Raw genomic sequence first — 19,381 nt, forward strand, 5'->3', positions numbered from 1 at the left:
CGTAGCAAATTTCCAGTACTCAAGATAGTAGTATTGCCATCGTCTTCATGCTGCACTTGAGATCTCTAGACTTACTCATCTTATAACAAAGTCTGTACACTTTAATTATCTCCCCATTTCCCCAAGACCAATAATCACCATCCTACTCCGCTTCTATGTCTTTGACATTTTTGGATTCCACATATAAGTGAAATGCAGGTTTTTTTCTTTCTGTGTCTGACTTACTTAGCATAATGCCCTCTGGGTTTGTCCACGTCATTGCAAATGGCAGGATCTCCTTTTTTAAGTCTGAATCATATTCCATTGTATGTAGATACATACCTGTGTGTGTGTGTGTGTGTGTGTGTGTGTGTGTGTGTAAGATCACAATTTATTCATCTGTTGATGGACACATATCTCGGCTATTGTCAATGATGCTCCACTGAACTGGGGAGTGCAGATTATCTCTTGGAGGTACTGATTCCATTTCCTTTGGGTATATACCCAAAAGAGGGATAAGGCTGGCTGAATATTGAAACTTAGCAAACAATTTTTTATCTACTAACATTTTTGAGCACTTTTACTAGACGCCAGAAATTGAGCGAGATGTTTTACGTACTCTACCTTGTTTATTCCTTAACCCCATGAAGGAAGAGATTATCCTCATTTTCTAAATGAGAAGAGAAAGGCTTGAACCTTCATTTCAGTTCAGCTGAATTGCCCAAGGATACATATCTGAAAAGTTGTAATTATGGCCTACGAATTCACATAAAATCCTTTGAGACACATGTTTTTTTCTACCATTCCACACTCGAAAGAGGAGAAAGCACCAAAATTGTTCATTACTTGTCAAGTTAATATTGCTCTAATTATCCAGTCTATTTAGTCATTTTTGACTTGAAATTCACTGCGAAAAGGCATAATTGACTTAGAAGCAAAATTTCTGTTTTGATTACATCTGCATATAGAAGTTGCTTCAAAAGTCTCATTCTTTCTAGTCCGTGATGTATGACTTTGTAGTGAAATTTAAAGATACTTTAAGGCACATAGGTTTTCAGAACAAACTCTGTTTTCAGCTCCTATTCAGCTTACTCTGGAAAGCACTTGTTGGGAGAGCCTTGTGACATTCATTAGTTAATAACCACGTTGAGTCATTAATTAAAGTACGGACATTTGCTGACTATCCACGTGGGACTTGTCTACAGTGTGGATCATCTGACATGAATGTTGAATTCCATCCAGTACAGCCTCTCCCTGCTTCACATTTCTGGCTGTCTCTCCCACTCCCACCAGAATGTGCACAAAGAATAAAATGAGCTTATGGAAAGCATAATTAACTAGAAAAATGTGGCTGAAAGCAAAATTACATGGTACATGGCAAGGTTAAGTATGAATAGCTCTAAACTTAGTGAATTTGCTAGGCAGCGGCTTTCTGCCTTTATCATGAATGGGGAGGTAGAATGGTAGGCCGACATTTTTTTGAAATTACCAGATTATTCTCTTCCCAACAGTGAATGACTTGCTCTTCACTAAGATTGTTTTGAGAAATATTTTGATGTGAACTCTGTTCCCGACAGCGAGGCTGGTTGTTCAGTGGTCAGTAGGTAGATGCCCTCATCATGTACTCCACACCTACGGGTTCCATGAGAGCCGAAATTAGATCAAGCACAGCTACCTGGAGCCCATGCTGCCATGAGGGAACAAAAGTGCTGCCTTGGCTCGCATGGAAAGAAATGTGGGGTAGAGGAAAATTTGTGTGTATTTATAGAATAGATGGAATACGTAATGAGGTTTTTTAAAAATGTTTCCCATGTGAAACATCATACTTAATTTGAATTGCCTCTACATGGTTAGTCTGTAAGCAGGCATCATTAGGTCCTCAGGTGCAAAAATTGCCAAGCATCCAAAGGCCAAAAATGCTCGATTAATCTGGCCACCATCATAAGATTTCTCTGCCCCTTTCTTGGCTCCTCCCCACACTCCACAATTTGAATCGATCCTGTTCCATATAAGGTACTTTGCCACCTACCTCATCTCTGTGTGTAGTGCTATATTTGTCACACAGTAGAGACAGGTACTGTGTTAATTTCACCATGCCAACAATCAGGGCACCACCTACCAGAGTCAGAGTTGGCCAGAATAGACAGTGGAAGATAACCATTTGGTCGTACTTTTTTATGAGAATGACATCTTCAGACTGGCTCTCTGGACTGTAGAAACATGAAAAGGGGGTCCCATTTTTGTGATCGAAGAATTCCTTTATGTCCAGAGCACTGTTGAGCAAATCATTCCTGTCTCGGTGGTACTTGGGTATGTAAAAGCACTAGGAATATAGAGGAGGAAGAAAGATGACACTGTCCCCAAAACCAAGCATTTAAACAACAGTTTTAATTCTGAAAGAGCTTCAAACTGAAGCTATCTGTGGAGAGTTTCAATCTCAGAAGGTGATGAAACCTGTTGCAGAGCTCATGGGGAAGGGTGGGCAGGAGGGCACCAAGTGAAATGGCCATTTCTAGGCACTAAGCAGAAATGTGGGAAGGAATTCTTTAAAATACAGACATTGCAGAAGAGGCAGTGACCAGCTTCATAAGGACCATGCTCCCTCCACATACAGGCACTCGGTCTTTGTCCATTCAACAAATATCTATTGAACTCACCCCATGCTTTCAACACCTATGAATGCCTCTAGCCCAGTTGTCTTGATTTCCCATAGTAAAATCTTTCCATAAAGGGTAGTATGTTGTGGCTTCTGCCCTAGGCCCACAGAGAGGGGTCCTACATAGGTTTTGTTTCCTGGAAGGCAGAACCAGTGAAGGGATCTGTCAGCTGGTGATTTTTTTTTTTTTTTCAAAAAAACTTGAGGTTTTTCAGCATATCCACTAGGCACTCATGGCACTGGGCTTAGGGCCTACAGAAATGTTTGAGACCTTAAAAATTATTGCATCCAAAACAGAAAACAGAAATCATCAGATGGATTAGTGCCTAAGTAAAGACAACAAAGTATAGCATGTCAACTAATCTAATACAACCTAACTTTCATAGTTAGGTACAAATACACACTAAAAACATATGAACCAATTTAGTAACCTATTAAAATTATAATCCTTTAAATTTCTTTGATAAGAAAAATTGTTTACTTGATTTAAGGTGGGTTGTGAGTACATTTTAACATTTTTGATATGATGGAGAGTGGGACCTCCAAAAGTAAGACTGCCCACAAATGACTCTGTTCACTGGCTTAGCCTGTAAATTCTAGACACCAGTTTGTGAAATTGGAATAATTCCTTTCCATTCTATATACCCCATTTTTTCCTCAAGAATGCTTTTAGCTTCCTTTATCCTGATTAGACCACCGTAGAGGCATTCACTGGAAGGTTTATCCCCAGAGATGGTCCCGGGGACTGCACTCCGCTGGGGACAGTCTGGCAAGGAAGGAGGGCTATTAATTACATGAACTTTACATTACCTTGGAGTTTATCTGGACAGCTTCTTCATTATAATGTAGGAGAGCTTTCTGACTTGAATGCGTGAGGTTCACAAACACCTGAAGACATGGGTACTTGCCCTGGCCTCGGTAGTCCACACCACAGGTGCAAGCACAGTCCATCCAGTCATCCATGATATCAGTGTGGATGATAGTGCAGTTTGATTCTTCTCTCTGAGTGCTTCAGTTGGAAAAAAAAAAATATCTTCACCCTCTATAAATTTAGTTTTATATTTCTCTCTTTTTTTAAGAGAGAGCAAGCAGAGAGAGGGGCAAAGGGAGAGGGGGAGAGAGAATCTCAAGCCGACTCCACGCCCAGTGCAGAACCTAATACAGGGCTCCATCTCAAGACCCCAAGATCATGATCTGAGCCGAAATCCAGAGTCAAATGCTCAACCAACTGAGCCACCCAGGGGCCCCTAGTTTTATATTTCTAATGTGATAACCCAAGGCATTTGTCTATTTCAAGGTAATGTAGAACCATTACAGCAGGTACATAAGGGTTAGGGAACATGGAGAACATTGAGAAAGGAGATAAACAGCAAATTGCTAAGTTTCATCTCAATTATGACCCTCTTGGCATATTTCTCACCGCACCAGCCCTTGGATCAATGGTTTTCAAACTTCAGAATCACCTGAGCAAGTTTGTTAAGAGTGAAGAATTTGTGGATTCTATGGCTTCACTCCTAGAGATTTGGGTTCAGTTGATCTGAGTTGAAGCCCAAGAATCTATATTTAGCCGTATTTAAGATGCAGGTATTTGGCAAACCATGCTTTGACAGATATTACTATAACCACGTACTCAGAAATCTCATCCTCTTTCATGCCTCATCATCTCAAGATGTACCCATTTGCCTGTCCTGATGGAAATGTGCCTTTGGAAGGGGTCCAACCACAATCAATGTGGCCCTTGGTCAATATAGCCTAGTAACAATGTACAATTCCATGTACTCTCTCTACTTTCAAAGAGCAAATAGAAATCATAGAAGGAATGTCTCATTCAAAAGTTTACTATGTTTTGGGGCACCTGGGTGGCTCAGTTGTTAAGCGTCGGCCTTCGGCTCAGGTCATCGAGCCCCACATCAGGCTCCCTGCTCAGTGGGAAGCCTGCTTCTCCCTCTCCCACTCGCCCTGCTTGTGTTCCCTCTCTTGCTGTGTCTCTCTCTGTCAAATAAATAAAATCTTTAAAAAAAAAATTTTACTATGTTTTTGCTATCAGTAAGTTCCTTGAGGTTAGGGGGTACATCCTATTCATCTTTATGTTGCTCAAAGCATGAAGCACCATGCCTCCCACATAGTAGAGGCTCAATAAGTTACATTGAATTAAGTTTTACTTGGAAAACGTTCCTTTGAGAATTTGCACATGTACTACACACACGGAATGTTCTAGGTGCTATGAGAAATGGTAGACAAAATTCCTGCCCATGAAGATTTTGTGGTGGTGTTGAAAAGACAGATATGTATGAGATGATTAGAGGACAAATCTAAGGGTAAATGAATGTGAGAGGAAATGCTTGACTGAATGTACAGGACCAGCTCCTCATGCACCCTCACACATGTAGGTGGGTCCCTGTGTTTATTTCCTGGCGACTTAAACACAAGAAGTGAGATTAGCAAATTCTAAAGTCAGTGTTTGAAAACGCTCATTGGAACTAGGTTCACACGGCACTCCCATTGAGATCTTTGGTCATGAGTAAGCATTTTCTTTAATAAACTTGGGAGACAGTGTCATTTAAAATAATCTCAAGGCCAGGGCATAAAAAAAACCATTGGATGGAGCCTAAGAAGAACAAAATTTTGGGCAAGTGAAAATACAAATATGGAAAATAAGGTTCTTTTCACAGGTTTAACACTAGCTTGCTTTTTCACAAAATTAAATTCTGTACTTATTTAGACAAAGTATCTTAAAATCATTCTTCAGAGTTGCCTGTTTATCTGTGTTAGAACTTAAGCTCTCTGAATTCCCTGCACAAGAACCAGGCCAGGCCTCTCAAGTAGAACCAGGGATGTATTTACAGCTGAAAACATGAGCGTGTTATTTCAATAACACTGTGTGTCTGCATCTACAAGCAGGCAAAGTCCATAATTGGATTGAGAGATGAGAATCTAAGGGAGTGGGGACAGGTACGAGCTACCCAGGTCATCTTCTGTGGAGCAAAACCAGTCTGTGAGGTGCCACAAGATCACAAGGCAGGAGACAGTGGAGAACGCATCACTCTTAAGCACCCACTTAATTACTTTAAGCAAACAATTTGCAGAAATGCTTAGAAAAGTAAAATTTAAATATAAGCCACAGTTTGGCATCAGGTTGTGGAAAGTATCCTTGAACCATCTCCCAAATTATCACATTTTAAAAATAATCTGACCTGGACCAGCACACACACACTTTATTCAGTTTACATAGGTATGTGTAATGTAGCTAGGTAGATAGGTAGATATAGATACAGATCTCCCCCATATATATCTATATCTATATCTATATCTATATCTATATCTATATCTATAGATATATATATATAATGGAGTAATAGGAAAGGGAAGTAGAAAGCTAGAAATCAAGAGTGAGGTACAATCATGTATCCTGCAGACCATAAGTTATGAGAACTGGGGCACAAATTTGGCTCTGAGCTTCCTAGCAGCCAAAGCAATGAAGGAAATACAACTACATAGAAGATTCCTGGTGTCCACTGAATAAAAGCTGGTTGATCAGAAGAAGAACATATTCTCCCAGTGTTAATAGCAGAGGGAAAAATCTCCTGGGCACTTCTAATAGTGGTACTATGTGCTCTAGCAATGGAGCTCCACATTATTGCCCTAATAATGTAACTTAGGAATGGCAAGAGATGAATCCAATAAATAACAAAAGCAGGCCACCTATTTCCTATCCTATGACCCTTGTTCTTCACTGAACTCCTAGGCCTCCCTCTCCCCATTCTCCCAACTTTCTATCATTCTTTGGCTAACCAAAGGGAAAGTGTCCCTTGCTTTTCCCCTACCCAGACTGCCCTCCCTGAAAGTACCCCATGTTGTGTAAGCCATCCTCCAAAATTAAAGAGCTCCTCCCCTGCCCTAATGAAATCTCCCATCTTCCCTATTGCTGCAAACTTCATTTAAGTATTAGGAGGCAAGGAGTGTTATATCAAAATGACAGGCAAGTTCTTTACTGGATAGGTGAACTTGGGCAAGTTACTTGGCCTTTCTGAGTCTCAGCTTTCTTATTTATAAAAGGAAAATTAAAATGATAATGCTACCATCATAGGTTTGCTATAGACTTAAATAGGATAAAATATGGTATATTTTGGCATATAGTATGTTTGATAAATGATAATTGTTATTAGATGTATTTAATAAGGAAACCAATTAAAACAAAAGGAAGGAAACTAATATTTATTGAGCAACTACTATGTGCTAGATGTTGTCAAACTCAAAAAACTCAAATAACTTTTATTGTGCTCATGTAAAAGACTTAAATTAACTATTCCCTGTGACATCTGCTTGTTCGGGTTTTTTAAAGACTTTATTTATTTATTTGATGGAGAGAGAAAGCGTGAGCACAAGCAGGGGAGTGGCAGGCAGAGGGAGAGGGAGAAGCAGACTCCCCACTGAGCAGGGAGCCCAATGTGGGGCTTGATCCCAGGACTCTGGGATCATGATCTGAGCCGAAGGTAGACGTTCAACTGACTGAGCCATCCAGGTGCCCCTGATATCTGCTTGTTAAAGGAAGAATTTATTACCTACACACATATCTAATGTATGGATTAGTTGTTGAAAGTATTTTTCAGATTGAAGAGGGGGCGTGGCCAAGGAATATCTTCTGCTTTCTTACCCCGCTTCCTGCCAGCACTGAGAGACAAACAGGTGATTCTATTTTCCCTTAGACAATGATCAGGAGGGCTGAAGAAGCCAAAGCTAGCCTCTTCTCTACCGTTGTGCTTGGTCTGATCCAAACTGAAAATTCTGGGTCTCCTTTCTCTGCTTCTTACCTGAGCAAGAAAGGCTTTAGGATGGTGATCCCAAGCAAGAAGAACATGAGGACGGAGAAGCCCATCATTGCAAACCCTAGCAGCATAGCTCGGTCCTCTCCAGCCCTGGAGGGCAGCTTCTTGTGCACATCTGGGAGGTCTCCATCATTGTGGTCTATATTTCTATTCCTCCCCGAGGCAGAAAAGGCTGTCCTTTGGAGAAAGTAGGAAGAAGAGATTTCAATAAGCTCATAGAGAAATGGGAACATTTACCAGCTCATGGTGGGTGGAGGGATGATTCCATTTGCCGTCCACCTGAGGGTTGTGATCAGGTTCAGAACAACACAATGAAATCCCATGTTCAGAGCTTGATTAAAAGCCCACCTAAACAAGCTAAAATTATGTGTCATAAAATATAATTAACGTAATATTTTTACATATAATGCAACAGTAAGGAAGTCTTTATTTTTTTTAAAGATTTTATGTATTTATTTGACAGAGAGAGAGCACAAGCAGGGGGAGCAGGCTCCCCACTGAGCAGGGAGCCCGAGGAAGTCTTTAGAGATCTGTTTAATCAAGGACTAGAAAAGAATTACCTGTAAGTAGTTTTCATTTGTGTTATGTAAATAAGTGCTATGAACTTGCTTATCTGTCAGGGATACTGCACATTCCCCCCTGAAAATAATTTTTACAATCTTTTATGAGTTCCATATGTAAAGAATGACTCAAAAAGTTCAGATTCAGAATTAACATCCGGAAATAGTAGGATTTGACTTGTTCTTTTATATTATTCTTTTTTATGGAAAGGCAGCTTATCTACCGTGGGGCCTGGTGGCCCATGCCAGTCCATTCAGAATAATGAAGGTTTCACTTCTGTCTTCTCTCCCCTCGCCCCTCTTCTCCTCCTCTCTGTTCCCTCACAGGTCTGTGTGAGTGGCCCTACATGTCTCCTCTCCCTCTTTCTACTCTGTACCAGCAAAGGATGTGATAAGTTATTTTTTCACAGTGGGGGTCCACTGAACAGTCAAGTCCAAAACAAAGGTTGCTAACTGCTGACCCATGGACAGCATCCAGCCCACAGATGTGTTTTGTTGGCCTTCTCTGTGTGTTTTTTTAGTGTGGGATTAGTTGCTAACACTTTAAAAATTGTGAAATTTCTCATAAAAATGCTGATTACTAACTTTTGGGAAAAAAATCATAAGGTCCACACTCCTGCCTAGGAATAGCTGGCCAAGCTAAGCAGAGGCTATCCCTATGGACTGGCATGTCTTCTCCAATTTGCCATAGTCCCACCACTTCCTGTGGTCAATGTCATTGATTTGCAGTTCCTTGCTCAGTAGGCATATGAGTCCCAGAGGTATTTCCACTTTAAGAGTCTTAACAAAATCTTAAGCCAAACAAATGCAGTTATAATGGTAGAAACTCAGACACCATCAAACTGCATAAAAAGCTTACTAAAATTTAAAGCCGAGCAAAAACCTTGTAAAGGAAATTGCTAGTTGTTTTCTTCCAAAAGTATATTTTATACTTTACCTCACATCCTTCCCCTTCCTTTCCCTAGCTCCTTTTCTCCCAGACAACATCTTCAGAATTCAAAGACAGTGAGGGGAATGTCAAGAAATCCTCGATGTTCTAGGAGCCTGCAGTGGGAAGCACCAGCCTCAGAGGGTGGCAGCACTCCCGGGTTAATATTACTTTGCGAATCAAGGATGTGGTTTGAGGATTTTTAATCTCCTTTGATATTTTATTCACCCTCTGTCTTTCCACCCTCAGAGAATGGGCAGGGAAAACAACTTTTTAAATGAAATTTGAGGCAGTACATTTTATAATTCATAAACAAATATGATAAAGAGTTTTACCCATAAAATAAGATTTGGATATTTTGTAGGTTTCCAGTACCAAATACCCTGTCTTTTCCTTCATGTTCTGAAACTGGACTTTAGTTGCTTTATATTGTAAGTCATCCTGGAGGTTGGTTGTAAGATACTCATGCAATCCATGCATGATGAAACTTATTATGAGGTCTCTCTGGCACTTGCAATATATTGATTTAATAAACCCAAGTATAATTGTTGATATGCAAAACTGGCATAATTTCAGTGTGCATGGACAGCATCCACACAGGGGACAATCTTTGATCACCTGACCCTGGTGGCCAAGACACTGGTGTTCCTGAGTTCCACAAGAATGTAACAATTAGAAAGAGCTCTTGGCAGGCCACCCTCCACCCCCACCCCAGGACAATGCACAGATAGCAGACTAAAACACACAATCTTCCTGTAAAAAAGGCCTATTTACTTAGCCTGGAGCTTCAGGCTGAAGTACAGGCTTCAGGTTTCCCATACATCTAGAGGCTAAAAGGCACTCCCAGGGAACATCAGCAGGGAGACACAATCCTTACACACCCTCTTGGTCTTGGTATAGCTCAATAAGACCTCCCAGAAAGGAGCTTATACACTTGTTTGGAGCCCTAATTTTTGCAACTCTCATCTAGGAGACACCTCTAAATCACCCAGTCTAAAGGTCAGCTAGTTTTCCAATTGCCCCCAAGGGACTGTATATATTTGCATACTTTTACAGCTGCTGCCTGAGGGTCTGAGGGTCTTCCAATCAGCCTTAAGCTAAGTGCTAAATGAAATTCCTCCCCTTGGAACACTAACAGGTCTTGACATACCCTCAACAGCTGGGACACATAAAGAATAAATCGGGCAGTTTAGACAACCACAAAGAGACAACCAAGAGCTAGCGAAAGAGTGAATGAGAAGATTCATCACCTACCCAAGGCCATTCCTTCAAGACTGAGAGAAGGAGCTATTTTGCCCAAAATATAGAATCCAACACAGAGTCAAGCAAAATGAGGAAACAAAGAAACACCTTCCAAATGAAAAACAAAACAAAACAAACAAACAAACAAAAAAAAAAAATAAGATGAAACCTCAGAAAAAGAGATGAGTAATCTACCTGATAAAGAATTCAAAGTAATGGTCATAAAGATGCTCACAAAATTCAGGAGAAGAATGAGTGAACACAGTGAGAACTTCAACAGAGAGAAATTATAAGAAAGTACCAAACAGAAGTCACAGAACTGAATAACATAATAATGGAACTGAAGAATATACTTAAGGGGCTCAACAGCAAACTGGATGAAACAGAACACATCAGCAAGCTGGAAGACAAAGCAATAAAACTCACCCTGACAGAGCAGCAAAAAGAAGAAAAGAATTTTTAAAAATGAAGACAACTTAAGAGACCAACATCAAGTAGAGTAGCATTCACATTATAGGGGGGTCCCAAAAGGAGAAAAAAGAGAAAATGGGGCAGAAAAGTTATTTGAAGAAATAACAGCTGAAAACCTCCCTAGGGAAGGAAACAGACATCCAGCTCTAGGAAGTCCAGAGAGTTCCAAATAAGATGAACCCAAAGAGATCCACACCAAGACACATTATAATTAAAATGTCCAAAGTTCACAGTAAAGAGAAAATCTTAAAGCAGCAAGAGAAAAGCAAATTGTTATGTACATGGGGAAACCCCATAAGGCTATCAGTAGATTTCTCAGCAGAAACTGCATGCCCGGAGGGAGTCAAAATGTTGAAAGAAAAAAAAATTCCAACCATGAATATATTGCCCAGCAAGGTTATCATTCAGAATTGAAGGAGAAATAAAAACTTTGCCACATAAGCAAAAGCTAAAGAAGTACATCACTCCTAAACTGGTCTTACAAGAAATGTTACAGGGATTTCTTTAAGCTGAAAAGAAATGGCACAAATTAATAACAAGAAAACATACAAAATAAAAAAATCTCACTGGAACAGGTAAATATATAGTAAAGTTAGTGAATTAACCACTTACAAAGTAGTAAAATTAACTAACACTATAATAATTAGTTAAGAGATACATAAAATAAAAACATGTAAAATGTGACATCAAAAACTTAAAATAGCTCTGGAGAGGGGAGTAAAAAAGTAGTTCTGGAATGTGTTCAAATTTAATTAAAGTTGCTATCAGCTTAAAATCAACTGTTATGGGGGTGCCCAGGTGGCTCAATCAGTTAAGCCTCTACCATCGGTCACAGTCATGATCCCAGTGTCCTGGGATGGAGCCCCACATCAGGCTCTAGAGAGCCTTCCTCTCCCTTGCCCCCTGCCTGCCACTCCCCTTGTTTGTGCTCTCTCTATCTCTCTATCTCTCTCAGTCTGTCAAATGAATAAATAAAATATTTTTAAAAATTGACTTATATATTTAAGATGTTATATGTGACCCTCATAGTAACCACAAAGCAAAAACTGATAGTAAATACACACACACAAAAAAAAGAGAGAGAGAAGGGAATCTAAACACAACACTAAAGGAAATCGTCAAAATACAAAGGAAGAGAAAAAGAGAAGAAAGGAACAGAGAAGAACTACAAAAACAGCCAGAAAACAATTACCAGCATGGCAGTAAGTACACACTTATCAATAATTAATTTAAGTGTAAACATACTAAATTCTCCAATCAATACAGAGTGTCTGTATGGGTTAAAAAAAAAAAAAAAGCAAGACACACCTATATACTGCCTACAAGAGACTCGCTTCAAAAGTAAGGACACACACAGACTGAAAGTGGGGGGCAGAAAAAGATATTCCATGCAAATGGAAATAAAAAGAAAGCTGTTGTAGCTACACTCATATCAGACAAAATAAACTTTAAAACAAAGACTGAAATGAAAGACAGAAAGGAGCACTACATAATGATAAAGGGGTCAATCCAGTAAGAAGATACAACATTTATAAATGCATTTGCATCTAACATAGGAGCACTAAAACAAGGCAAATATTAATAGACCTAAAAAGGGGAAATTGGCAGCAATGATATAATAGTAGAAGACTTTAACTTTAACCTAACTTAAAGAAGAATTTAATACCCCACTTACATCGATGGCTAGATCATCCAGACAGAAGATCAGTAGGAAAACACTGGCCTTACACCACACATTAGACCACATGGACTTAATAGATACATATATAGAACATTCCATCCAAAAGCAGTAGAATATACGTTCTTCTCAAGTGCACATGGAACATTCTCTAGGACAGATCACATGTTAAGCCACAAAACAAGTCTCAATAAATTCAAGAAGATTGGAATCATATCAAGCATCTTTTCTGACCACAATGGTATGAAATTAGAATTTAATAAAAGAAGAAAACAAATAACTACAAATACTTGGAGATAAAACAACATGTTATTGAATAACTACTAGATCATAGAATAAATGAAAGGAAAAATAAAAAAATACCTAGAGACAAATGAAAACAGAAATAAGACATACCAAAATCAACAGGATGCAGCCAAAGCAGTTCTAAGATGGAAGTTCATAGCAAATACAGCCTACCTCAAGAAACAAGAAACAAACGATTTAATTTTATACCTAAAGGAAATAGAAAAAGAAGGACAAAGCCCAGAGTTGTAAAAGGAGGGAAATAATAAAGATCAGAGTGTAAATAAATAAACTTGAGACAAAAAAGACAATAAAGAAGGGGCACCTGGGTGGCTCAGTCAGTTGAGCGGCAAATTCTTGGTTTTGGCTTGGGTCATGATCTCAGGGTCCTGGGATCCAGCCCCACATTGGGCTCTGTGCTCAGCAGGGAGTCTACTTGTAGATTATTTCTTTCCCTCTGCCTCTGACCCTCCCCTACTACGTGCGCTCTCTCTTTCTAAAATAAATTAAATAGGGGCACTTGGGTGGCTCAGTCGTTAAACGTCTGCCTTCAGCTCAGGTCATGATTTTGCGGTCCTGGGATCGAGCCCCACATTGGGCTCCCTGCTCAGTGCGAAGCCTTCTTCTCCCTCTCCCACTCCCTCTGCTTGTGTCCCCTCTCTCACTGTGTCTCTCTCTGTCAAATAAGTAAATAAAATCTTTAAAAATAAATAAATAAAATAAATAAATAAATAAATAAATCTTTTTTTAAAAGATAATAAAAAAGATAAGTGAAAATAAGAGCTAGTTCTTTGAAAATATAAACAAAATTGACAAACTTTTAGCTACAAAAAAAAAAAAAAAAAAAAAGACAGAAGGCTCCAATACATGAAATCAGAAATGGAAGAAAAGTTACAATTGTTTCTATGGAAATACAAAGGATCATAAGAGACTACTGTGAGCAATTAGAGGCCATCAAATTGGACAACCTATAAGAAAGGGATTAATTTTTAAACACTGACAATCTTCCAAGACTGAATCATAAAGAAATAAAATATCTGAATAGACCAATTACTAATAAAGAGACTGAAACAGCAATCAAAACCCTCCCAGCAAACAAAAGTCTGGGGCCAGAGGGCTTCACTGGTGAATTCTACGACACATTCAAAGATCTAATACCTATCCTTCTCAAATTCTTCCAAAACATTGAAGAGAAGGGAATATTTCCAAACTCATTTTAGGAGGCCAGCAATACCCTGATACCAAAACCAGACAAGGACGGCACAAAAAAAGAAAATTATAGGCCAATATTCCTGATGAACATAGAAGCAAAAATTCTCAGCAAAACATTAGCAAACTGAATTCAACAAAACACTAAAAGGATGATGCACCATGATTGAGTGGGATTTATTCCACGGATTCAAGGATGGTTTTACATCTGCAAATCAATCAATATGATACAGCACGTTAAATAACGTAGGGTAAAAACCATATGATCATCTCAATAGATGCAGAAAAAGCATTCAGCAAAATTTAAAATCCATTTATGATAAAAACTCTCAACAAAGTAGATATGGAGGGAAAGTACCTCAACATAATTAAGGCTATATACAATAAGCCCACAGCCAACATCACACTCAATGGTGAAAAGCTGAAAGCTTTTTCTCTAAGATCAGGAACAAAACAAGGATGCCCACTTCTACTCAACATAATATCAGAAGTCCTAGCTACGGCAACTAGGCAAGAAAGAGAAATAAGAAGCATACAAATTGGAGAGGAAGAAGTAAATCTGTCACTATTTGCAGATGACATGACAGTATATATAGAAAACCCTAAAGACCATCAAAAAAACTCTTAGATCTATTAAATGTATTCAATAAAGTTGCAGGATACAAAATTAATATACAAAAATTTGTTGCGTTTATATACACTAGTAACAAACTATCAGAAAGAGAAATCAAGAAAACAATCCCATTTACAATCACAACAAAAAGAATAATATACCTAGGAATAAATTTAACCAAGGAGATGAAAGACCTGTACTCTGAAAACTATAAGAAATTGACTAAAGAACTTGAAGAAAAAACAAATGGAAAGATATTTTGTGCTCATGGATTAGAAGAATTAGTATTGTTAAAATGTCCACAAAAACCGAAAGCAATGAGATTCAGGACAACCCCTATCAAAATTCCAATGACATATTTCACAGAAATAGGACAAATAATTCTAAAATTTGTGTGGAACCACAAATGATCCAGAATAACTAAAACAATCTTGAGAAAGAAGAACAAAACCAGAGTTATCACACTGCTTGCTTTCAAACTATACTGCAAACCTAAAGTTATTAGCATAAAAACAGACACATAAATAAATGGAACAAAATAGAGGGCCCAAAAATAAACCCATGCTTATATGGTCAATTAATTTATTACAAAGGAGACAAGAATCTACAGTGGGGAAAGGACAGTCTCCCCAGTAAACGGTGTTGGGAAACAGGACAGCTACATGCATAAGAATGAAACTGGACCATTTTACACCATATACAAAAAAATTAACTCAAAATGGATTAAAAACTTCAATGTAAGACCTGAAACCATAAGACTCCTAAAAGAAACCAAAGGTGGAAAGCTCTTTAGTATCGGTCTTAATGATATTTTTCTGGATCTAACTCCAAAAGCAAGGAAAACAAAAGCAAAAATAAACAAACATGACTACATCAAACTAAAAGCTTTCTGCACAGAAAAGGAAACCTTCAACAAAATGAGAAGGCAATCTACTGAATCTAGGCCCCAAAGGAATCCTGTAAAGTTTCAAGGAGTATGTGTTCTCATTCAAAAGTCATAAAACACAGTAAGGGCCTTTGAGTGAGAAAAAACAGATTCAGATCCACAAAAAACTTCAGGTATTTGGACAGTATATAAAAGTGTATCTGTGATATGTTTAAAGAAATAAAGAAAGTATTAGAAATATCAAAAAGAGCAAGACTGCAATATGACCAGGCCAATATTTAAAAGAATCAATGATAATTTCTAGAAATGAAAAATAAAATAATTTAAATAAAAACTCCATGGACAGATTTAACAGTAGATTAGAAACATCCAAAAAGATAATTAGTAAACAGAGAGATGGACCTGCAATATAGCCAGAGTATAAGACACAGGATTTCTGTAATGGAAAATACCAAAGGGAAGTGAAGAAACATGGAAAATAAATAGGAAAGATCTAACGTAAGGTCTATTCAGAATTCCAGAAATAAGAGAAATAAGTCAGAGGCAATATTTTAAAAAGATAATAAAATCTCAGAATTGATGAAAACCCAGTCCTCAGATTCCAGAAGCCCAGTGGGATAAAATAAAAAGAAACCCACACCTAGACCCATCACAGAGATATTGCACAGACCCCACAACAGAAAATCTTAAAAGCAACCACCGAAAAAGATAGATCAACCTCAAAGGAATGACCGGCTGAGATCTCACTTCTCCATAACAGGAATGGAAACCAGAAGACAGGAATATTGTCAATATGCTGAGAGAAATCACGTGAGACACGCAGATGTAGAAAGGTTGAAGTTTGTCAGGCAAAGTCTAATGAAAAGCAAGCTGATGTGAAACTTCAAGTTAAAAAGCCTCTTAGAAATAAAGAAAGTAATGCTATTGATTAAAGAGTCACCTGGAAGAGCTAACAACACTAATTTATACGTAACTAATAGCATTGCTTCACTGAAGAACTATAGGAAGAAATAAACAAAATCCACTGACAAAGGAGAAATTTTTGCATACTCCCTCAGGTATTGATAGCTCAACCTGATAAATCAGTGAGGAAAAGATTTGAGCAAAATAAGTAATGGGCTTTATCTAAATGATAATAGAGAATACTGTCCCCTACAGAATATATATTCTTCTCAAACATATAAGGAACAGTTATGAGACCTAACCACAAACCGAGCTATAAGGAAAGCCTCAAGAAATGTCAAAGGATTCGTGAGAGTAATGTACTTTTTATATGCTCATGTTATGAAACTTGAAAGATGTGGAAAAGTCGAAAGAAGAGAACAAAAATCACCCACAATTCTACCACTTAGAGATAATTTCTATTCACTTACTGAGTTATTCCCCTCTTCTATATTGTTTTAAATAGAATGAGATCATTCTGGATATAGTGGGTTTTTTTAATCTTCTCTTTTCACTTAACATAATAAGCCCTTTCTTATATCATGAGCAATTCTTTGTGACCCTTCTATTGGCTGCATAATATTCCATCAATTGGATATGCCATAAATTCCTTACCTATTTCCTTATTGTTGAATATTGGGGTTTTTCCAGTTTTCTGAGACCATAAACATCCCTGTAATTAACTTTGTGGTATTTACAAGCACCTTTCATCCAAGGACCTCAAAGCGTTTCAGAATGATCTAATTTTGTTCTCTAACCAGTGAGATGAGTGAATAGCATTTTTATTCCTTATTGCCAGAAATGTATTTCCACTTCCAACCAATGTGTTACCTGGAGATGTTTTATTCACAGTCTAGGCAGTACCCACCCCCTTCGGCGGCTTCCCCACAGACAGAACTGACTTTCCCACCAGCCCTTTTGCACACATTGCTCCAGGCACCTTCTGGCTTAGCCTCAGGCAAACTCGATTTCAAAAGCTTGAACATGCTCCTCTGGCTGTGATCCCTGCCAAAACCAGCAGCCTTTCCCTCCAACACTCTAACTTGTCAAGGAATGTTCCTTAGAAAGACACTGCTGTTCATCAAAGCTTGGTAATTCGTCTGGCACTCCTTTCACACGTGCATGTAACTTCTAAGCACTGGGATGTTAAATTCGTATTTCCCTGTAATTTGTTTGTGTTACAGAGGAGAGGTGGGTAATTATTTTTATCCTCCTATTTTTTAATTACAAAATTGTTTAACAACTTCTTTTGAAACAGCAAACGAGGTTGAGTAAAGTCAGCATGGTTCATCGAGTTCAGCAAGAGGCAAGGGCAATAATCCAATTGTGCATCTCACCAGTGAAAATGGGAGACTGTATTGCTTTGGGGAGAACACAACTGCTCTTATATCTAGTTAATTGTGTTATGAACAGGGCATTAAAACTTGTTCCCTTGCCTGTTCGTCATTTGATCTTCTGCCATATAGTAATTCGCTTTAATTGTCTTTTCATAAAAGCATTTAGTGCCTTTCAAGGAGAGAAGTGTTTTTGCGTCTCTCTCCCCCTTGATCTGTCTGTGTTTTCATCCTCTGACCCTCACCTCTGCCCAAACCCCTCTATCTCACTTTCCTTCGTTTCTCAAATACCCATGCGTGTCGTCACAAGATGGTGGAAGTGGGTACTGTGATGACCACTGTGGTCTTTACTCTTGCCACAACTCAGCTCCCAACTCCACTTGAGCCACTAACAAACCATCCACATTTCCAAACAGAGTGTGCGAACTTGGCTGAGGAATGTGCCCCCCTGGCAAGCTTTTAATATTCTATTCCTCAAACACCCTCAGGCATGGCTCTTCTCTCAGTTTCAGCGTCCAGTTCTGACAACAACACCAGCCCAAACCCAGAAGCAGACAGAAGGACCGTAGCTTTGTTTAAGGCTCGCAGCCCTCTTGTTTTGCATTCCTCTGGGGAGGTCCTTAAGGTCCTTAAGATAGCCTATCTCACTTCTTTAAGGAGTAGACGTGGATGGTTAATAAAAATGGTTAAAATAGAGAGGGTAATGGAATAGTGTAGACAGTAGTACATAGAAGGAATGCTAAGGCATGGAGAGACTATTACTACCCCCACTTTATGGACAAGGGGTTGAGGCAAACAGAGATTATATGACTTTCCCACAGTCATATAGCTAGTTAAGGGGTGGAACTGAGATTTGAATCCAGGCCTGTGATTCCAGGGCCCAAGCATGCTTCACCAGGGAAACCAAATGCTGGTGGTAATGTCCTCGACCCTTCATTCAACCAAGAGATATTTACTGAGCACCAAACATGTTCTGGGCCATGTTCTAGTGCCAGGGAACCACGGGTGAGTTAAAAAAAAAAGGTCCCTGGCCTTCAGGAATTTGCAAGCCAAATGGAGGAGGAAACCAACAAGAAAGGTTGCAGCCCCCTGATGTCAGGACTTCTGGGGAAGATGCCCCCAGGGTCCCCTGGGAGGCATGGCAAGTGGGCACCCTCAGAGGATGAAGACCAAACCTAACCGCCAACTCGTCATGGCCGCCCTTCAGCCACTTACTCAGCAAGAGAGATTCTAGTGGTGACTTACCTCCCCTGACGCTGCCGGCCACCCTGGAGTGTAATTTGAACGGGGATGCTGAACTGCTGCATGAGACCAGGGGGCTGGGCAAAATGGACTCCTTTCACCCGAGTCATCGCCTCTGAGGGAGCAGGAAGGGTGAAGCTGATGCATCAACGGAAGTGGGGTCCCACCGGGAGCCACCAGTCCCAGTGTAGGCAGGCATCAGAAGCACCCTAGCCTCCAGGGCGGCCACGGGGTGGTGTGCAGACCCCGCTTACCAGGAGAGGTGGGAAGTCGAGGCAGGCGGGCCCGGGATTTCTGCAGATTCTTGGCAAGGCAGAGCAGTCGAGCCTAGACCTCAAGAAGACCCTGCACAGCCTTGCGCAGCCAGACTTCCCCATGGTCGCCCAGCGCCTGCCTGCGCCTTGTCACCTGTGTTCTGCTTCGGCAGCCCGGTGCATTGCCATAGAGACCCAACTGCTTGCGGAAAGTTGAGGCCCAAGGGACCCTATGTAATTGGTGAGGGACATACCCAGTTCAAGGTTTATAAAAAG

General features: G+C 39.5%; 1 protein-coding gene across 2 annotated transcripts; it reads right to left on the bottom strand.

Moving 5' to 3' along the window:
- Positions 1-1,431: 1,431 nt before the first annotated feature.
- KCNMB3 (potassium calcium-activated channel subfamily M regulatory beta subunit 3) lies at positions 1,432-19,150 on the bottom strand. Of its 2 annotated transcripts, XM_027587807.1 has the most exons (4): positions 18,855-19,150; positions 7,447-7,638; positions 3,446-3,644; positions 2,423-2,772 (listed from the first exon to the last, which is right to left on the bottom strand). In XM_027587807.1, the coding sequence occupies exons 1-4, from the start codon at positions 18,959-18,961 to the stop codon at positions 2,755-2,757; spliced, it is 516 nt and encodes a 171-aa protein (XP_027443608.1). In that variant the 5' UTR covers positions 18,962-19,150; the 3' UTR covers positions 2,423-2,754. The 2 variants fall into 2 exon arrangements, with proteins under 2 accessions (XP_027443609.1, XP_027443608.1); XM_027587808.1 differs by lacking the exons at positions 2,423-2,772; positions 18,855-19,150 and adding an exon at positions 1,432-2,302 and having other exon boundaries at positions 7,447-7,694.
- Positions 19,151-19,381: the final 231 nt, after the last annotated feature.

Source organism: Zalophus californianus, chromosome 1 (genome assembly GCF_009762305.2).
Source record: "Zalophus californianus isolate mZalCal1 chromosome 1, mZalCal1.pri.v2, whole genome shotgun sequence".
In the NCBI taxonomy this organism is placed as follows: Eukaryota; Metazoa; Chordata; class Mammalia; order Carnivora; family Otariidae; genus Zalophus; species Zalophus californianus.